Source organism: Protomyctophum parallelum (genome assembly GCF_964188405.1).
Source record: "Protomyctophum parallelum genome assembly, chromosome: 16".
Classification (NCBI taxonomy): Eukaryota; Metazoa; Chordata; class Actinopteri; order Myctophiformes; family Myctophidae; genus Protomyctophum; species Protomyctophum parallelum.
The window spans coordinates 4653123-4673073 of NC_139711.1; the positions used below are offsets into that span (position 1 = coordinate 4653123).

At 40.7% G+C, this 19951-nt stretch overlaps 1 protein-coding gene across 2 annotated transcripts; it reads right to left on the reverse strand.

Moving 5' to 3' along the window:
- Positions 1-1777: 1777 nt before the first annotated feature.
- On the reverse strand, positions 1778-19503 carry LOC310872930 (coiled-coil domain-containing protein 69-like). Of its 2 annotated transcripts, none has more exons than XM_083785134.1 (9): positions 19421-19503; positions 15217-15281; positions 13229-13370; positions 10539-10626; positions 6358-6398; positions 5478-5579; positions 5145-5264; positions 3539-3636; positions 1778-3197 (listed from the first exon to the last, which is right to left on the reverse strand). In XM_083785134.1, exons 1-9 carry the CDS (start codon positions 19439-19441, stop codon positions 3029-3031), a joined length of 846 nt encoding a protein of 281 aa, XP_083641260.1. In that variant the 5' UTR covers positions 19442-19503; the 3' UTR covers positions 1778-3028. The 2 variants fall into 2 exon arrangements, with proteins under 2 accessions (XP_083641260.1, XP_083641261.1); XM_083785135.1 differs by having other exon boundaries at positions 15217-15278; positions 19421-19474.
- Between the last annotated feature and the right edge of the window lie 448 nt (positions 19504-19951).

The following is a 19951-nucleotide window of genomic DNA, read 5'->3' on the forward strand; positions in this document are numbered from 1 at the left end:
CAGCAGTGCGCAGCGCTTTTGCGCATCCCAGCTGACCACAACCACACGCATGAATGAAATGGGGAAAGTCTACCAATAGTGGGGAGTAAATAAATAAAATAAATATGAAGTAAATAATAATATAAGTGAGTAAATAAATACATGTATTCATTTAATTGCATTATTTATTTATTTGTTCATTTATTTGCATTTTATTTATCTATCTATAAATGCACCATGTCTATAGCTCTGTCTGCCTGTCTGTGTGTAATCCACCACGTAACTCGAGAACTGTTAGCCCCACCGACTTCAAATTCGACACACGCGTGCCACACCACCACAGGGGGTGCAGTGCCGGGTGTCAAGTCGGTCGGACCCACGGTTGTCCAGAGCCGCCCCAAGGCCTCTGGTCGGGCTCTGGACAGGGCCCCTGCCCAGGGTCCATATCATTCTGACATCTGCATAGACTCCATATTTGGGCATGCCTGACAAAGAACTCCATATATGGACATAAAAGCGACACAGACATAGGGTGCGTTCGGAAATGTGCACCGGGAATGTGGTCAGTTTGTTGAGTGTGGTGGGCGGTGACGTCACAGAGTGCGTTCAGTGTGCCTTATTTACGAACGACCACAGCTGTGGTGCATTCACACCGGACAACCCCAGCTTCAGTGTAGGGTCGGTCCCTCAGTGCAGGCACTCGGCACGGCTGGTGCGCAGTGCACTGGATTTTCGAAAGACAACGCACTGAGTGCACTGAATAAACGTTCCGGGCGCATTTACGAACGCACCCATAATATCTGGGCGGGTCATGCATTTCCAACTTGCATCGTTCCAAGTAGGCAAGTGCCCAACGGGCACCGCTGTAGATCGAGGCCCCATGGGCACCGCTCTAGTTTATTTAATTGTGGTATCTATTATTAAAGTTTAGGCATTTATTACATTTTTCGACCTATGGACTTCCTGTCGTGCTGTGAAACCAACCATGGTGACTGTGATAGTAAAGCTAGTTCAGGGGTCTGCGACGTTTTTTCAAGCCAAGGACCCCAGGCCAGCTGTATGACAAAGCATTGAACTCCCACTACTTCTAATCATTTTAATTCACTTGAAGGTTTTTTAAAGCTAACACACCATGTTGAGTGATGACAGAGATTTCAGACTAGCTGTTTTTAATTTAAGTGATCATGGGGTATGGGCATGGCCCTCATTTATCACCGTACGCCCAGTAGTAATAGTACAACATACATTACTGAACAGCATATCTACAAGCTCACAAAGTTTCACATTGTGAGCTTGTTGATGCTAGTCTATTTAACAAATGTCTTATTTTGAATAATTTTAACATTTATTTACAGAGCTCCCTTTCAAACTTAATTCCACGATCATCTTCCCATTTGGAATTAATCTTGGATGAGGTTTTGATCTTCCGGTGACAACTGAGCGGTAAAAGCGATATCAGTCCCCTTTTGAACAATTACATTAAATTATTTTCCCATATTCCCTCAGTAGGTGAAACAGAAGTTAGTTAAGACTTTACTAATGCAGAAGCTTCGTTGACCAGCCTTTTTGTTTCCAATACTATTACAGTGATGTATTTGAAAATAAAAATCTCACATAAATTGAAAAAACATGTAATTGCTGTAAGGTCTTTTAAACAACAACAGAGCCTCTTCTGCTCCACTGAGTAAATCAATCAGTTTCAATCAGTTTCACTCTTGATTAAATCAAGAGAGAAAGGTGTAATTTCCCCCACTTGATGTGACAAAGTCGATGGGTGTCAAAATTAAACAGACTACCGTAGATTTCACAACATTTTTAATTCACAAAAAAACAAAACATGAAGCATGAAGACAGGAGGGAGAATCTCAGAGCAGGTACTGTAAACCTACAGCCAGGTAAACGTAAACTACAGTAAAAAGTGCTCGTGCATCAGGAGAGACAAACCTCCAAACACTGAAAAACAATCCAATGTTCTGCAACAAAAATAAACAAAAAAATATACTGTAACTACCAAAATGGTAACATATGGCAAAATATTTCACCACAAACACATTAGCTGGGCTGGGTAAGGTTCTTAAAACAGAGAAACCTCTTATAAAACCGTCTTTATTTAACCTATATAAAAAAATATTGAGGGATGTTTTACCCATCAAAGAACACTGGCTCTCAGAAGAACCCTGACCTATTCCCCTGCCTTCCCTTGAGAGATGAAATCACCAATCACTCACAGTATTAGTACAAACGTTGGTTACTGGTCAGCTTTCAGTGACAACACTGTGCTTTGAGTGGTTCTATGAAAGGCACGGCAGTTTTTGTCAAACATACATTTCCATAAAATAAAAATAAATCGGTCTTTCCGTACATAAACAAGCCATACTACAGTACAGAAGGGGGGGGGGGGCATGGGGGACATTCAGTAGAGTGCAGTAGTATCTATATACATGTATGGAGTGGACATCCTGACAGTGGACAGTTCAGCCATAGAACCAGGCAGCAGTCCCAGTGGTCTAGTGGTTCCGAGAGAGCGTCTGCAACCAAAAGGTCACAGGTTTGATTCCTTTGCCCCGTTTGAAGTGTCTTGAGCTCCCATGTACAGTATGCACATCAAGCTGGAAGTCATAAACACCTGAACATTTTCAATGTAAACCCACTTTTTCTGAACAGTAGTGGTCTTTTTGTACCTGGACCCCTAGTAGCGCTGAGTTTCTTTTCTTAATCCGTTTTTAGTTTTTCTAGACTTTTTTTTAAAAACCGTTTTTTTGTTTCTCAAACAACACAAATGTGATAGTGACAGGGAGAGAGAGGGACAGGAAAGGCAGGAGAGGACGACATGCAAAAAAGAGCCTCGGGTCGGACTCGAACACGGGACAGCTGCGCGAAGGGCCACCACAGCCCCACCAGTATGGTATGTGCTCCTACCAGATGAGCCACCGGGGGTGCCCTAGTACTGCTGGGTGTCTAACCAGCAGTATCAATGGTATAATAGAAAACTAGCAGTATACCATTAGCTCCAGTATGCAATGTCCAGGTTTGGAGAACACTAAAAGCATCACCGTGATGTAACATCAGTGACCACCAGAGGGCGATGCAGGTCCTGGCAGGGGTCCTTTTGTCTCAGTCTGAACAGCAGTTCCTCTTTCTCCTGACACAAGGACTGATTAGCAGCAGTCTGCCTCTCCAGCGCCACCTGCAGGGCCTGTTGCTCTGTTATGTGCTGCCTGAGAAACAGAAGAAAAACGACTTTTAAGATATTACACACAGACAAAAATTCTAGAGAGATATACTATACTCTATTCTGTTGTACAGAACTACAGATATTGTACTCAGAGATGTACTCTATTGTATTGTAGGCTGCAGCCTGTCCAACAGCATAATTAAGTGTTAAAACTGTGCAGGACAGCTAGAGACTGGAGATTCAGATTTTTTTTACAAGTTGCTGCTCTAATTGAAATTGCAGTGACAATTATTTATAAGAATATAAATGTGATATCAATTGTAAACCTATTGTTACAGTACATTATATATTTGATATAGGTATAATCTAGATTTATTTACATACTTGATGAGAGTTTGGTTCTTGTTTTTTTGAACCGTTAGATCTTCACTCTGCTTAAGAACATTATCGATCTGATCCCGCAGAGCCTGATTTTCCTCCTTCTGGAAAACGACACACACACACAGACACACACACACACACACACACACACACACACACACACACTATTATTACGTTTTAGTGTGTGAATTTGAAAATATATAGATAGACCTATATTGATCCAGAGGCAGCACAGCAATTTGAGATACAGATACAAATGAAAGAATAGTACTTTTCTTTCACTATTGTTCTTATACTCTTATACTATTGTAGTTTAGTATTTTTTGTAATTAATTCATTAATTAGTTAATTATTAAATGTGTAATTTGTCATTTAAGCCATACGTTAATAGTTAAAGTGCAGTTTTAGTTTGTTACTGTAATTAATGTAAACATAACTACTTTTGGTTTTAGGACTACAAAGTCAAGTGCTTTATGACATTGATACACAAAAGCATTTGATTGGGTTTGAAGGTACAGTATAACATCGACCATAGAGGAAACCAGATGGGTGGAGGGAGACAAAAGAGGATTAATGGCATCTTTCATGGGTACACACGGTCGGTCGCACGCACTCTTGAAAAGCTATACTTGAGACAGCTGATTCCTTCATAATGCAATTACTTAATTTGTTTACAATTTTGGACAGAAAGCCGTGGTGTAAGTTTAACATCGAAAAGCAGCTTTCTGTGTCCAAAGCATTCACTGTGTTCACTTCATGATATCAAATACAATATGCAAAATAATGCAAGGTATACTACTGTATTATTAATCAGCTACACTGATTTGCCATATTTCAACTGAATCTACTGCTGGGCAGTCGAGTTTGATCAAAAATGAATCTGTAGAGTTTATTGGGGGTTTGACTACGTTTCTTCGTGTTTTCTCAGATTGAGCTTCCTTGAGTCGCTTGTGTTTTATGAATGGCTTTGTCGTTATGTTCATTTGTGTCTGTAGTCTATTGGCTATTTTGATTTGTACAAGGCGGCACATACCTGCATCTAACCTCAGAAACAATTACAAAACTTAAACTATTAGCATTCAAAAAAAATAAATAACTGTGCTCATCCTCCATGCAGGCTACTTGTGCGACAGTGCTTTGACTTTTCAGGCTTTCTCCCACGGGTTACAGTTTGACTCATCTGAAACATGAGTCTTATTGAGTGTTCTCGGGGAGGGGGAGCACTTAGAGGTTAAGACGTAGTTAACACAGATATAAAAACATAGATCCATCATTGGCCACTGCAGTTCATTTTATCACGACGCGAGGGCAGAAGTGTGCTGGAAGTGCGGAAGGCATGCTACCACTGGTCATAGTGGCCAATCACAGTGCGTCTTCTCCGGGACTTATCAATTCAATTAAAAGAAGCTTTATTGACATGATAAAACAAACGTTTGCATCGCCTCTGATTGGCCTACCGAATATCTCCTTCTGTGACGCACGCGGAAGCTGGGAAGTACCCTCCCTCGCGAGATACAGACTCCCCAGAGCCGAAGGAGGCATCTACCTTTTTATGTCTATGGTAGTTAAGATGCAGTCTGCTAGTTACAGAGTTGTTGGGGACACCCACCAGTGCTGCCATGTGTTGAAGTTTGATTTCTTGGTCTCGCACGAGTTCAGACTTCATCTCTATCACAAACAACAAAGATTCAAACTGCTTTTCCCAGAATTCACCTCGGTTGCCATGTGCCTGAAAGATAGAGTAAACATTTGCAGCAGAGGGTTAAATACACACACACACACACACACACACATTTAACATCTTTACTTGCATTCACATTTTACAATAAATTTCTTGAACACAAACAATAGTGGATGCGCAAACTTGAAAGAACACACACACACACACACACACACACACACACACACATACATACACCCCCCCCCCCCCCCCCCCCCGTACCGGGATGTTTCTTTGAAGGTCTTTTGTAAAAGATGATTGCTGAACTCGTTTCTTCAGCTGTTGAAACTCCTTCAACTCACAACTCAACACGTCTACCTGCTCCTAAACACACACATGACATATACACACAACAAACACACAAGGTCAACAAACTCATTTGACAGAAAACTCTCCGGGCCTTACAATAAATGAAAATATGAATAAAACGTGTCCTAAAGGGAAACTTACCATATTTAAAATCTAATTCCCATTGGTCGGTTGTAAGGAGACATATAGTGTGACAAAACACCCTATGCTTCTGTGTCCGTTTATGTCATGAAACGAGGACATCAGACATGTCATCGGGTGTAGACAGATGACAACAAAATGCACTGAAGACATACCTAGAGTAGGTCATTCTTCGCCACACATCTCCTCGCATCAGAACAATGGGATTTAGGTTCAAAATCAGCAACGTTTCCCTTTAATACTAAATGATCCACTGGCGGTTGACACTCAAACAGAAGATGTACTTGCATCGGTATGTTTCATACCCAAATGCAACTCATGTGATTTCTATAAGGCATTAAAAATACAAGAGGAACGAAATAGTATGAACTTGTACAACAACGCATACAGTACACTACACAACACAACACACACCAACTCTAACCGAGGTTGGCATTTCCATTGACTGGACAATACAAGGTCAGACAGTTAACAATCTTTACTTCTTTAATTTAATCCTCATCAATTAATATTATCCTTAAAAAAAGAAGAAGAAAAAGGATCCTGAAAATAACCTGATCAGACATAGTGTATATTTTACCTCTGGTGTAAATAGCAGAGAGACAGACAGACAGGTAGACAGACAGGTAGGCAGACAGACAGACAGACAGACCTTCAGGACACCACTCTCCTCATCATGTCGTTTCTGGAGCTCTGCGGGTAACAAACAACTTTGATTATTATAAATAGCAGGAGAAATAATGTAACATTGCGATAGCTCTGGCCTATTTTGGGCAAGTTATTTATCCCATTCTGAACGGGCACCCATTTTGGTGTTGGCATCATGTTATGCTTTAGCCATTTAAAAATAGCAGATCTACAAGCTCATATCGCGCCACCGAGTGGCGCGATACGAGCTTGTAGGTCTGCTATTTTTGAAAAATCGAAGAGCGACTGACATTTTTAGAATCTGATCTCAGGTCAGAATGGGTTCATCAGACCAGTGTGTGTCCGGCGGAAACCTCGTATGAATCTGATCTCAGGTCAGAATGGGTTAAAGGTGAAAAAATGTATATGGGCTATTGTCGTCGTATGATGACGTCAGGCTGTATGCCTTTTTGGTAACAAGTGTTCATGTACGTGGTTTATGTGGAGATGCTCGGGTCAAATGTACGTGAGTCAGAGTGTCATGAAGCTGGTCATCATTCCTGAACCTGGCTTAACCACTTAACCCATTCTGACCTGAGATCAGATTCATACGAGGTTTCCGCCGGACACACACTGGTCTGATGAACCCATTCTGACCTGAGATCAGATTCTAAAAATGTCAGTCGTTCTTCGATTTTTTTCAAAAATAGCAGACCTACAAGCTCGTATCGCGCCACTCGGTGGCGCGATACGAGCTTGTAGATCTGCTATTTTTCAATAGCTAAAGCATAACATGATGCTGACACCAAAATGGGTGCCCGTTCAGAATGGGTTAAAACCTATATGGTTGACTGGAGTACCTCAGGGCTCTATAATAATATTTTCTATTTTCCGTTATTGTGGGGAAAGCTTCTGCTGAGAATAGCCGATCCACAAGCTCACAACACTGTGACGTGTTGCAAGCTTGTCGATACGCCATTTCATATGAAAATTATGAATTACTATCGATATCTTAGTTACAACAATGACATTGCGTTGACATGTTTTTTTAAGGGCAACTGTAGCATAATCGCAATATCACACGATTGGCACGACAAGTCCCATATAGTAGTCGCAAATGAGAAAGTAGAGACTATCACTGGCTCTCAACATATAAATTCTCTTTGATCTGTAATCGTGCATATAAAACATATATTTCCCCTCAAATGCCCCAGCCACTACAGCATCGTTCATGTGAACTACTCTGTCCACGGTTATTCATTGCAATGAAGAGAAAATCGCTATGATGATCCGCGACGGCTGCCTGTCACCATTGGCGAGCACGGGTTGAATGCATGCTTCAAGCCGGCAGGCAGTCGCCGCGGTGGTGACAAACCGTGACATGACACTATTACTCACTTCCACTTCCACCATTTCAACAGCACATACAACCCACTCCACATGAACGATATTCAGTATTTTAGCTGCGACGTGAGCGCCCCCTCCTGAGATACTTCCGGGTCCTACTTTTGTGTCGCTTTTGTGTCCCCATAGAGTTATACAGTGACGCTCCGTCGGACTAAATCTGAGACTAAAACAACCACGAAAGTCTAATTTTACCGCTTTCCTCGCAACAACAAAGCTGCGCCGCTCTCCCAAATCTGGCTGTGACAGGCCGTCTGCCCCACATGGAATACTATCGCCATTTTATTTTATCGTGTCAACTAAATCCTCATTAATGCAAACTAGATTCAACATACTCAAGCCTGCACAAATTCTAAATATGCCCCCGAAATATTTTACAGAGCAAATGGTTGACACCTTCAATAATAACGATAATAGTCTTTATTGTCTCCACATCATATATTTTTGTTGTCATGGACACTTGTACCAAACAATTGGAAGCATTAAGACCCTTTTAACCCTCAATGGCTTCCTTTCTGAAAAATAACGTCATTGTAAAAAGATTCACACGTTTAGATATTCCATTTACAATGAGATGCGGACGGGAGCTGGTGCCACTTGGACCCGGACGTAACGTACAGTAGCACTACAAAATGACGTCGGACTTAAATACTGAATTGATGTAGCCAGGAGATTTTATGGGCGTTCTGTGACATCTAGGATCCTCCAAGTTCTTAGGGGTGCTGGCTGCTGGTGTTTTCACACCACCCAGACCATGCGCTATACATAGCGATTCTAATCATTTCAATAGGCCTACATACTGTATATATTAAATCATAAACATACCATTTCACATGAACAATGTTGGTGAAACTAAGATATGGGGATAATAATATACATCGCAATCGCATCGCGTTTTCATTATAATACTGCTGGGTTGAACACACTGCCACAGCCTCGCGTTTAGGGTTGGGATTCGTTAGGATTTTAACGGTTCCAGTTCCTAACGGTTCCTTTAACCGTTAAAGGAACCCTAATATTATTTTTCCCCCTTTTTGTCTGACATAGATTATGCTTGTATTATAACTAACCTAACCAAGTACATAATAAACACAAATTCAATTATTGTAATTGCACTTTACAATTATGAGGTGGCACTATTATCTAAACTTCAGGGAACTCGTCGCATTTATTGCACTTTCCGTGCTCAGCCTCAGAGTCACTTCCCTCTCTGTTAACCACACTCGCTCCGCGGTGGTGAGCGGTCGCTGAATGCACAGAACAGTGGTATCCTCCCCGACCCCACTCACTGTATAGGTGGGGAGACGGCACCCCAGTAACTTGACTCTGCTTGCATGCATGCACAGACGCATCGGAGCTAAGTGACGACTGATGAGATCCGTTTGAGGATACCGTTAATAAAAAAACGATGGAATCCGGATCCGCAATGTCGGAACCGGGTCTGAAAGGGGCCTGGTTCCGAATCCCAACCCTACGTCACGCTGCAATTGGCTAAACGTTTAAATCCCCCCCAGACGTCCCGAACAGTAAACTCTAGTGGATATAAACAGTCCCTTTCAGCCAGGGGGGGCCAAAGGGAGAGTGTGCTGTTGCAGGAGAACACCTCAGCATCATAATATAGGGAAAGATAGAGGGACATTTTTATGTTTATTTTATTTGAAAGTGAAATATCCATTTAATTAGTTGGAGTGTTTGAGGTTTGCTCCCTGTATACAATCATGCCATCATAGGACAAACTATACACACTAGTAGTGCCTACGATGAATCAACAGTGAGTCGTGTTCATACTCGCATGTGAACCTTTTCCTGTCAGCTACTTCCATGTATAATATATATATTTATGTATGTTTGGATGCTTCTGGGCCTCGCCTGTCATCACCCCTGGTTTTAGCATCACAGTGGCATGAATTGTGGGCAACTGCCTAAAGTCCCCGAGAGTCATGAACCGACTTATCGGGAACACATATCAAAGTCTGAGTCTGCAACATTGATATTGTGCCAACGTGTTATCAAGTTAATGTGATGTTAGCAGTCTGGCTTACTCACAGCTGTACTATTCTTATTTTTTTGCCTGGTGGTGACTAACTTTACACAACACTTCAATTATAATATTGAGAATAAGTAAACATATCTTTCAGTATCTAGTTAACCAAATTAAAATTGAAAGACTTTTTCCAAATTCGTTCAACTCTACTTTTTTGTAGTTTGCCAGTACACAACAATGCAACTCGTTGCAAAAAATAAAAAATAATTTTAGAGACCAGCGGACTGACCAGTGGCGTGGACTGACCAGTGGCAGACTGGTGCCATTTGGACATAATGGTTGAGAGTAGTTTCAGTTGCAAGGAGTTAGTAGCTGCAAGCAGTTGCATTAATGTACATGGACTGGACCTTAATTTACACTGACAAGTGTGTATTTTTGTTGGGATTCTGATCACCAGCAGTGATCTCAAAGCTCTGACAGTGATGAGACTTGCATGCTCTGCAGCGACCTACAATGGGTGAATCCAGAGTCAGACCTCTGCAACTGGTTGCTGGTTGCAACGAGTTGCGTTGCGAATCATTGGTGTGGACTGGGCTTAACACACACATGCCGTTTAGAATGTGTGTGAGACTAGTAGTGTTATTTCTTCTCAAATATCTATCTGTCTCACCCTCTAGATATCCATGCTTGTTTTCCTACATTTCGAAGGCCTTGAGGAGAAAGAATCCTCAACTGAATAGAAAAAAAAGCAGAAACTCCTCCATGACCTCATTTTACTCTGAGGGCTGTTGTCATGGCAACTTTGTTTTGTGGTTTACCTTCTATGTTCCTGTGGTGCTCCTGTGCCGTTTTCTGGTTCCTCTGCTCTTGCACAACATTGAGCTCAGCAGCTGTCTCTGGCTTAATCTGAGACAAGATTACATTCATATGATCAATCAGCAGTGGTGGACAAAGTATTCAACCAAATAGAGTCAAAGTAGGCCCAGGCCGTAGCGTAACGGTCTGGGCACCGGACTGGTGATCCAGTCGCGGTGTGCCGCGGGTTCGACTCCCGGACCCGACACGGCCTTTACCGCATGTCATCCCCCCATCTCTCTCCCGTTTCCTGTCAGCCTACTTTCTATCCCTTAAAAAATCAATAAAGGCGTAAGCCGCAAAAAAAAAAAATCTTAAAAAAAATTAAAATAGAGTCAAAGTATAGATACTCCTCCTCGATGTACATGTCTTAAGTAAAATTTAAAAAGTATTCAAATATACAAATTATTACATTTTCTTTTTAATATCAATGGCTGCTGTATTGAAATGTATGTACTGTAGACATTGTCACAATTTTTAATGCTTTTCCAGAAAAAGTATCAATAATACTGAAAATAGCAGATCATAACGTGTCGACTCGTGAGCTTGAGTACTACAGAACTGTACTTTGTCTGTCTGTGTGTGTGTGTGTGTGTGTGTGTGTGTGTGTGTGTGTGTGTGTGTGTGTATATATATATATATATATATCCAGTAAACTGTAAAGTAACCTACATATATTCAGAAATCTGTTCATCATTTATGTATAGTAATATGACAGATGTTCATTAATCAGTACAGTAATTGACAGGGGGGGGGGGCATTCGAGCATGGGTATTATTTGTATATGTATTTTATTTTAACATTTTATAGCGATTTATTATTTTATTATTTACTATAGTCCTACTAGACACCAATAAATTACATCTGGCCACAAAAGATCACAGGATCTACTGAATGTGAAGGTAGCCTACTGGGGGGAAGCCACACAGTGTCATAGGCTCAATATGTCAGTTTGACACATTCAGTAGATCCTGTGATCTTTTGTAGCCAGGTGTAATTGCTTGGGGTCTAGTAGAACTATAGTAAATAATAATAAAAAATATTAATTAAAATATTGCTATAACATTTTGTAAACTTTTAGCCCCATGCTCAAATTCCCCCGCCCCCCCCCCCCCCCCCTGTCAAAAACAGCTAAAATCCCTAAAACGAAAGAAAGCAGCTAATTAAAATCTTTTAGTTTCTCTAATAACAACCTAAAACATGAACCTTGGTTGAAAAAAACTAAAGTTGTCCTTTAATTATGGTGTGGTACACAGTAGAAATGTAACCAGGGTTGAAATCAGTGTACCCACTGGAGAATGTCACCCTCTGTCAAAAACATTCCAGAGATTCCTCAGATTCCATCACATGCGTTATCAGTATTTAGTTTGTTTTAAATCCAATGCAACACAATGTGTTGCAATGGACACAGCGTGTTGCCGCTGGGTGGTGGCTGCATGTGCAGTGTAGTCGTTAGGTCATTTCTAAGCCTGGGAATTGTATAGTCAAGGTCAAGGTCAAGGTCAAGGTAAACTTTATTGTCCACAAGGGAAATTTGTCTTGGGCTTTCACCCCAGCTACAGCCACACATAAAACATCAATGACAACAAACATACATTACAGAGGAAGACACAACATTACACAATTGCACACATGATGTGGATAATCAGGCCTCACGTAGTTACCGCTGTTTCAGAGCCTCGTTCAGCATCTTAGTTGATGCTGATACAAACGATTTTTTAAATCTAATGTACTTCCACTTTGGTTCTTTGTATCTTCTCCCAGAGGGCAGAAGTACAAACTCGCCATATAGAACATGGGTAACATCACTGACAATTTTTTGAGCCTGTTTTAATGTAGCCTGCTCATAAATAGACTGAAGAGAGTCAATATGTAGGCGGAGATTTTACATTCTTACTCTTTGGATTCATTTGTACTTTTTCTACCATCAGTTGATGCTTCGTTAACTATTTTAGTAAAATGCCCAGTAGTGCTACACGATTCTTGCTCAAATGTGAATCTCGATTTTTTTTTCCTCCACAAGAATTGAGATCACAATTCTCACACGATTATTTTTTTTTTCCTTGAAAATATTTATTTAAAAAAAACATAAGAGAAACTAAAAAGAATTGGACATCCAACTAGTGCTGCACGATAGGTGTCTCAATCACTATCTTTTTTCTATCAAATGTATTTATTTATTTTGTGCTTTATACATAGATTAGCACAATAATAACAATAAACTTCTGATGTTTTAGTAACATTGTTTTAAATCTAAACCTATGTTCTTGCTGTTCTACGTACTGTACAGCCAACCAGTTGAAGAAATCAACCGTTTTAACCGTTTTAACCGTTGCATTATTTACAATATTCCAAACCTTTAGGGAACCCTTTTTGGTGTTACCATTACGTTATGCTTTAGCTATTTTTGTTTTAATCGAAGAACGACTGACATAGAAACATAGCTTTTTCAGAAAACTGTCATTTTCAAACAGACATTTTTAGAATCTGATCTCAGGTCAGAATGGGTTAATGGAAGATGCTTCTGAACATGTATTCTATTGCTAGTTTGACCACTTCAAATACTCTTGAGCCGCCTGAGCAGCTCATACAGTGGCGTAGTACTGGTTGTACTGGGACCAGTGGCGTAGTACTGGTTGTACTGGGACCTCACCTTGTCAAGAATACTTTGGACCAATGAGCACAGCTCTCCGTGGGCGTGACCTTTCAGTAGCTCTGCCCTCTCCTGTGTTCCGTTGGCCAACAACACTTCCTTCAGCACCCTCACCTGCCAATCGTACTGCTTTTCTACGTTACCTAAATGGACAGAAGGGCAGACATAGGCAATAAATCCATCTTTATAATGCTCGCTCATATATCATGCTGCCTTGGTTCAATATGAATGAAGCCGTATAAAACCACAAACTCATCCAGTGCCACATGAAGCCTTTGGACGCCTCCAGGGGGCACCATAGATTGCCATGGGCGCCTTTAAACGTCTTTTTTTTCCTTTTTTTTCTTTATCCAGATTTAGAAAATTCCTCTAATCTGGTGTTCAGATGATGATATGCACATTACATGCACAATATAATTACAAATTCTCTCTTTTATTTATAATGGGCTTCGGTGGCAACGAGGGCCAAAACTGGTATCCACCTGTGGCACTGGCTGAGTTAAACCATATAAGAACATTAAAACACACTGTATAAAAGACACATTAGACCATATTGAAACACTAAACCACATAACAATGTGTGGCAACAATTTTCAGCCAGCCAGTTTGTTTAACGGCACATGGCGATCGTTAGTCATTTCCGTTTTCTTCTCCTGTTCAGATCCTAGATCCACTGTGTGCAATCCATTACCTCCCGTTTTCCATATCCTCAAACATTACAATCAACTAATTGTAAGGAGTATGATTATATGCGGCCACATTTATATTAAATTATCAAAGTTGTGATGCAGGTTCTTTGTGTGTGTGGGCGCAATTACACCTTCGCCTCACAGAACGCGTCGTCCAGGCGTCTCTTCCAGGTTTTTAAACAGCTAGTCATGGATGGAAATGACGCGTGCGTGTGGCTGCAACTTGACGCGTCGGCAAAAAAACTGAAAAGCCGCGTGAGAGAGTCATTTCCGTCCACCAGCGGTTTAAAAACCAGGAAGAGACGCCTGCTCTAAGCTGTCGCTTCATCGCACGTTTATGTGCCCACGCTCTGTGTGTGCGTGTGTGTGTTAAAAACACTACATATAACCAGCTATACACAGGCTTCTCACAATTTTTTTAAATATTTGAATCTTTTTCCAGGGGTCCTGGAAATATAGTTGGCTATGCATCGTTATTGGCTATTGATTTTCTTAATAAAAACCTTTTCCAAAACATGTACAGTATAACATTACACAAAATATGTAACATAAGCCAAACGGGCAGCATGATTGCAGCCTAATGTGTATCAGTCCAGTTAGTACGTGACAAAAATTACAGATCTACAAGGTCACATGCCTGGCTCCAGCCCTGAACTGCTAGCCACAATTCAGACTTGAGTGTCAGGCTACCCTGACCTGTCTTTCGGACCCTGTCCGAAAGACCAATATTTCAGTGACAAAACGTCTCTGCACCAAGAACTGAAGGATTATCTTCAGGATCTGCTGAACCGTGGGTGGATTTCAGAGTCAAGGTCACCCACTATCACATGCATGCAAAGAATGCCTTTAATATTTATTGCTGAACATCCCAAACAAAGTACTACGGTTGTCAGTGCCTTGACAATACATTTTGTTTATGAATAGTAGGCTACTGAAGTCTGCAGGCTACCAGCTAGGGAGGGGAACATTATCACACAAGTCCACATGACCAGCCAGCCTGAAAAGTGAGAATTCACCACTGACTTCACTAGCACTGGGTGAAATGGACAAAATGTATCAAACATTTTTGTGATACCACATAACTTGACATCGATTTTGTGACGATATGATAATACCCATCGTATTGAGATAATGTTTTTTTTATTCTAGACACTTAATTCACTTCATACAATTAATAAAATGGACATCAGGTAGAAAAACCAATTAATTAGAGACCTTTAAGTGAATTAATTTCAAACCTATATAACTAAAACAAAATATATACCTCCCAGCGCACACATGCACACACATGCCTCACCTCCTCCACCATCCTGATGTTTGACACCTCTCTGTGTCTTCTCTCCCTTCTTCCCTTTGCTTTTCTTCTGATGAAGAGAAGAGGGAAGAAGAACATTAAATCATTGTCATTCTTTTTAATTAAATTACTCAAGTGTATTAAATACTGGTAGGACAGAAAACCAGCAATACTAGAGGTTAGGACTGGGCGCAATAACCAAGGCATACCGTGTTATCGACTTTTTATCCCACGATTTTGTAACCCATTTTTCCCCTGGTGCCAACTGCCTGAACTGTAAATCTGGGCACCACTCTCCCTCTGCCAACCTGGGGAGTGGGGAGTCCTGAACTGAGTGCATGCTTCCTTCAATGCATGAGGAGTGACTGTATCTCTCTTTTAATGTTTATGCCTTGCTTTTCTTTTCTTTTTTGAGTGGTGCAACCACTCCAAGGAACAGCAATGTCCGTATGTGTGGTTAACCTATGTGTGGTCCCCCTATGTGTTGGTTAATGAGCACCAGTATAGTGAGTACCAGTAGGGGCGCTGTTGTGCCATGCAGAAACAGAGAAGAGAGAGAGACAGTGCTGCACTGTTGCCTGCTAATGAGAGAGAGAGAGAGAGAGAGGGGAGAGAGAGAGGGAAGTTGCAACACTCGGTTCACACGAGGGTGATTTTTTTTCTCCATTGCTCTGTAAAGCACTTTGAGCTGCATTTCATGTCATGACAGGTGCTATACAAATAAAGTTTTATTATTATGAATTCCACGATACCGTTGCTAAACAGTGATGTACATGATAACAACATCCCATACTGCCCCAGCCCTACTTGAGGTCTTGGTAGAATAGTAAACCAGCTGTACCAGGGGTCCTGGTAGAATATTAGCTTCAATAGACAGCTAGACTTTTGAAGGTCTTGCTAGGACAGAAAACCAGCGGTATTAGGCTTGTAGGATAGAAATCAACAGCACCACTGAAGATCTTGGTAGCACAGAAAACGGGCAGAACTAATGGTTCTGATTAGAGAGTAGCAAGACCAGCAAAAGGGCATAGGGTGTGGTTTTCTGGTTCCCCTGAAAATCAGCCATTCATTTTTTCCCCATAGAGATTTACTAAAATATTTACATCAATTCTTTTAAGCCTATAACTAAAACACATTAGCCGGGCCCGGGGAGCCACAGGCCCAAAATCTCAAAGGTTAAGGATTAACCGGTGATGTCATGACATACATTTTATTTGTGTTTTTGAGTGGTGCAACCACTCCAAGGAACAGCGATGTCCATGTTCACCTATACCTGTGTTCACCTATGTGTGTCTGTGTTGGTTAATGAGCACCAGTATATGACTATGAGTACCAGTAGGGGCGCTGTTGTGCCAGAAACAGAGAGAGTGGGTTAGTGCTGCAATGTTGCCTGCTAATGAGAGAGAGAAAGAGAGAGAGAGTGGTGGGGGGGATGGGGAGTTGCACCACTCAGTTCACACGGGTGTGATTTTTCTATTCACTTGGTCATTAAAGGACCACTTCACCACTTTTCAACCTATCTTCATATAATAGGTCCTCACTAATAATCATGATAAAATGGCGCAATTTGTTTCTACTCTGTCTGTGTCTCATAGGAGGGCTGTGGGCAGTTCAGAAACCGTCTTCCAGTGACATCATCGATGGGGAATACAAGCTAATAGAAACTGCAGGCTTTCTAGTCCTGAAAAGTTGCAATGCGAAAATGGAAGCCATCGTTCTCACGATGATGAAAATCTAATCATTTTTGTAAAAAAGAATCTGCCTAATGATGATGTCACTGGAAGACGGTTTCTAAACTGCCCACAGCCCTCCTATGAGACTGAGTAGGAAAAAATCGTGCCATTTTATCATGATTATTAGTGAGGACCTATTATATGAACGTTGAAAATTGGTGAAGTGGTCCTTTAAGGTCCACAGAATGAGAGGTCCACACCATAGACAACCAAAATAACTAAATAAGGCAAAATGTCATCATACTTTATGTCAAACTTACTAGGGGGTTTTCATGATTCTGAATCCATTCCAAGCATTAGTTTTGCACGAAAAACACCTAAATCTGGCCATATCCACCAAATGTGCAGACCTCATCACATTTGTGATGACGGCTATAGCGCTGCATGGTCCCAGGAATCACGATATAAGTGAAATGTAGTATATCATTTAAAAAATACAATTTAATACACATTATTATTATAATTTTGTTTACAGAATCAAAGGTTTTATGATTATGAACCACCGGGATCCTGGATGGCTAGGATTAAAATAATTGATATAAATATTTTTGTAAATCACAATGGGAAAGATTAATGGCCGATTTTTCAGTGGAACCAGAAAACCATGTCAACATGCCCTATACTGGTGTCTTGGTACTAGTAAAGAAACCAGCAGCAGTACAGTACAAGAGGAGGACCAGTTGAACAGTTGAGATCATCATGAGTAAACTATCCATCTAAGATAGTGTCCAGAAACACCTCCAACCCCAATTTGACTCATTAAATTACCAAATATTAATTGGAAAATGTACTTTACATCAATATAAGAAAAAAAAACGTTTTAAGAGGAAAATAATGTAAAGTCCTGCTGTGCCTCCCAGCCCACACAAGTAAAATACACAGACTGCTGCTTTCATTAGCCTTTACTACTCTGTTTAAAGAAAGGAGGAATTCAGTTTTTAGTGTTTATACAATGGGGCGTGCGTGTGTGTTCCTGTCCATGCTCTCTGTACAACTTACTCCCATGTCCAAAGCTGTACTATACTGTACATTAAAGAGGCCCCAGTGTTAACAAGCTGACTTGTCCACTTACTATTCTCTCTCTCTCTCTCTCTCTCTCTCTCTCTGTCTGTCTGTCCCTCCCTCTCTTCTCTCTTCTCTCTTCAATGGGGCTTTATTGTCATGGGAAACATACATTACCTTGCCAAAAGCAAGTGTGAATCATTCAGTCACACATGCCCCCCCCCCCACCCCCCCCCCCCCACCCACCCACCCACCCACACACACTTCGAAGAAAGAATTGTAAGGTGAACTGACAGCAAACTGTGTCTGTTTTCCTTCAATGTGTCAAATATATCACACAGCTGTTGAATCTAAAATGGAACTGACCTGTGTAAAGAGTGTGGATGTATGGATGAATGAATGGCAGGTCCTGCTACAACACAAAAAGGTTCTAGACAGCAGCTGTCAGTCAATGGGAAGTTTAACCAGCAGTCTGACAGTCATAAACTCAGAACCTAAGACATTAGACAAACTGTCTAATTGGACTGTTGAATTAAATACTGACTGTACTGTACTATTAAATATGGAAGTAAGATATATGAATTGCAGTATTAAATACTGACTGTGGTGTAGACTGCTGCATGACCATAGGCTAGTAGAATACAGATTTACTGTAGCAAAACTAAAAGAAAAGAAAAAACTAACATAAAGTAACCAGGTTTCTGATAAAAGAAATAACCAAATAATACCCCAATAAACACTCAATATTTCATTGAGATAGCCTATGTATACTATAGGTAATCATAAGAGAATTAAGAGAATTGCATTCAAAGTCTAATGTTTAAATGAAAATGTGATTGGAAATCGTATAAGCTCAGTGGAGGAGGTACATTGTAGTGTTATTTAAATATATCTAGTACTATGTGCCGGGTGTTCATGATATCATATCATTGATATGTCACTCGTCTGTACATGTCCTCTGCTCAAAGCAATACAACTAGCCTACAATAAAATAAACCGGTTTAATCTGACAAACAAATTAACAAACAGTTGCAGATTCCTTTATTTGTTAATGTAGTTTGTTTGTAGGATATAACTTGTAGAGTTGTCAGATTTCACAACAATAGCCTACTTCTGTTTGAAACCAGCGTAGAAAAATAAATGAAGAGGGTGAGATTGGAAACAGATGTTTAACAAGTGAAGTTGTTCAACATCAGACTTGTTTCGTTTTAACATAAAATAAAATAACCGATTATGCCGTCGCTGTTGTGCTCAAATTAGACACACACAAACACAAATACATACACTAAACCAAAAAAAACGAATGTTTGACGAAGGTAATTTTGTAACAAACATTCTATGCACGTTTCCTCTAAATACAGGGCCATGCGGTGACAGTCTGTTATTGAACCTCCTCTATGTGGCACTAAAACTAAATACATCAAATTACAATATATCTGTTAAATATGTCTACTGTCAACTTTGAAGCACCTACCGTGCTATGGTTGCAGCCCATCGCTCCTCTTCTTTACTCTCTGACCTTCTTCTTTCTCTCTCCGTTATGATCAAACTTTCCCAAACACACAACTGACCCCTCTCCGCCCTGAAACAAACTGTGTGCGCAGCAGAGAGCAGATCTACAAACCATCCGTCAGACTGCTTACCATTGAGTTTGGGAAAGTTGAATGCCCGAAGATCTGCGTCACCGCGCAGCGGCGTGCCCATTGGTATTTGTGATTTAAAACGGCTACCGTAATACTCCAACAAGATCCGCAATGTTCAGACAAAAATGAAGTTATTATGCAATTGACCTGAAAACCTTTGGACAAAAATAACTGGTTTAATTTGTTTTACAGGTAGTCATTTATGCAGTCCCACTCTATTGTATCCGTTAGGATTATTCTTCTGCCCTTTAAAGAAAAGGTATCATTCTGGGTGTCAGAAAACAAAAAATATATAGGCCTGTAGATTCACATTGACCAATGGTGGCACTATAGCAACTTTACTTCACTGACACATACCTTTT

Excerpts from the sequence above, each read along its gene's own strand:
- LOC310872930 (XM_083785134.1), bottom strand. The coding sequence starts at position 19,441 with ATGGGCTGCAACCATAGCACG. Across the intron at positions 15,282-19,420 it reads TGGGCTGCAACCATAGCACG|AAGAAAAGCAAAGGGAAGAA; the intron begins GTAGGTGCTTCA and ends TCTCTTCATCAG. Across the intron at positions 13,371-15,216 it reads AAACATCAGGATGGTGGAGG|TAACGTAGAAAAGCAGTACG; the intron begins AGGTGAGGCATG and ends TGTCCATTTAGG.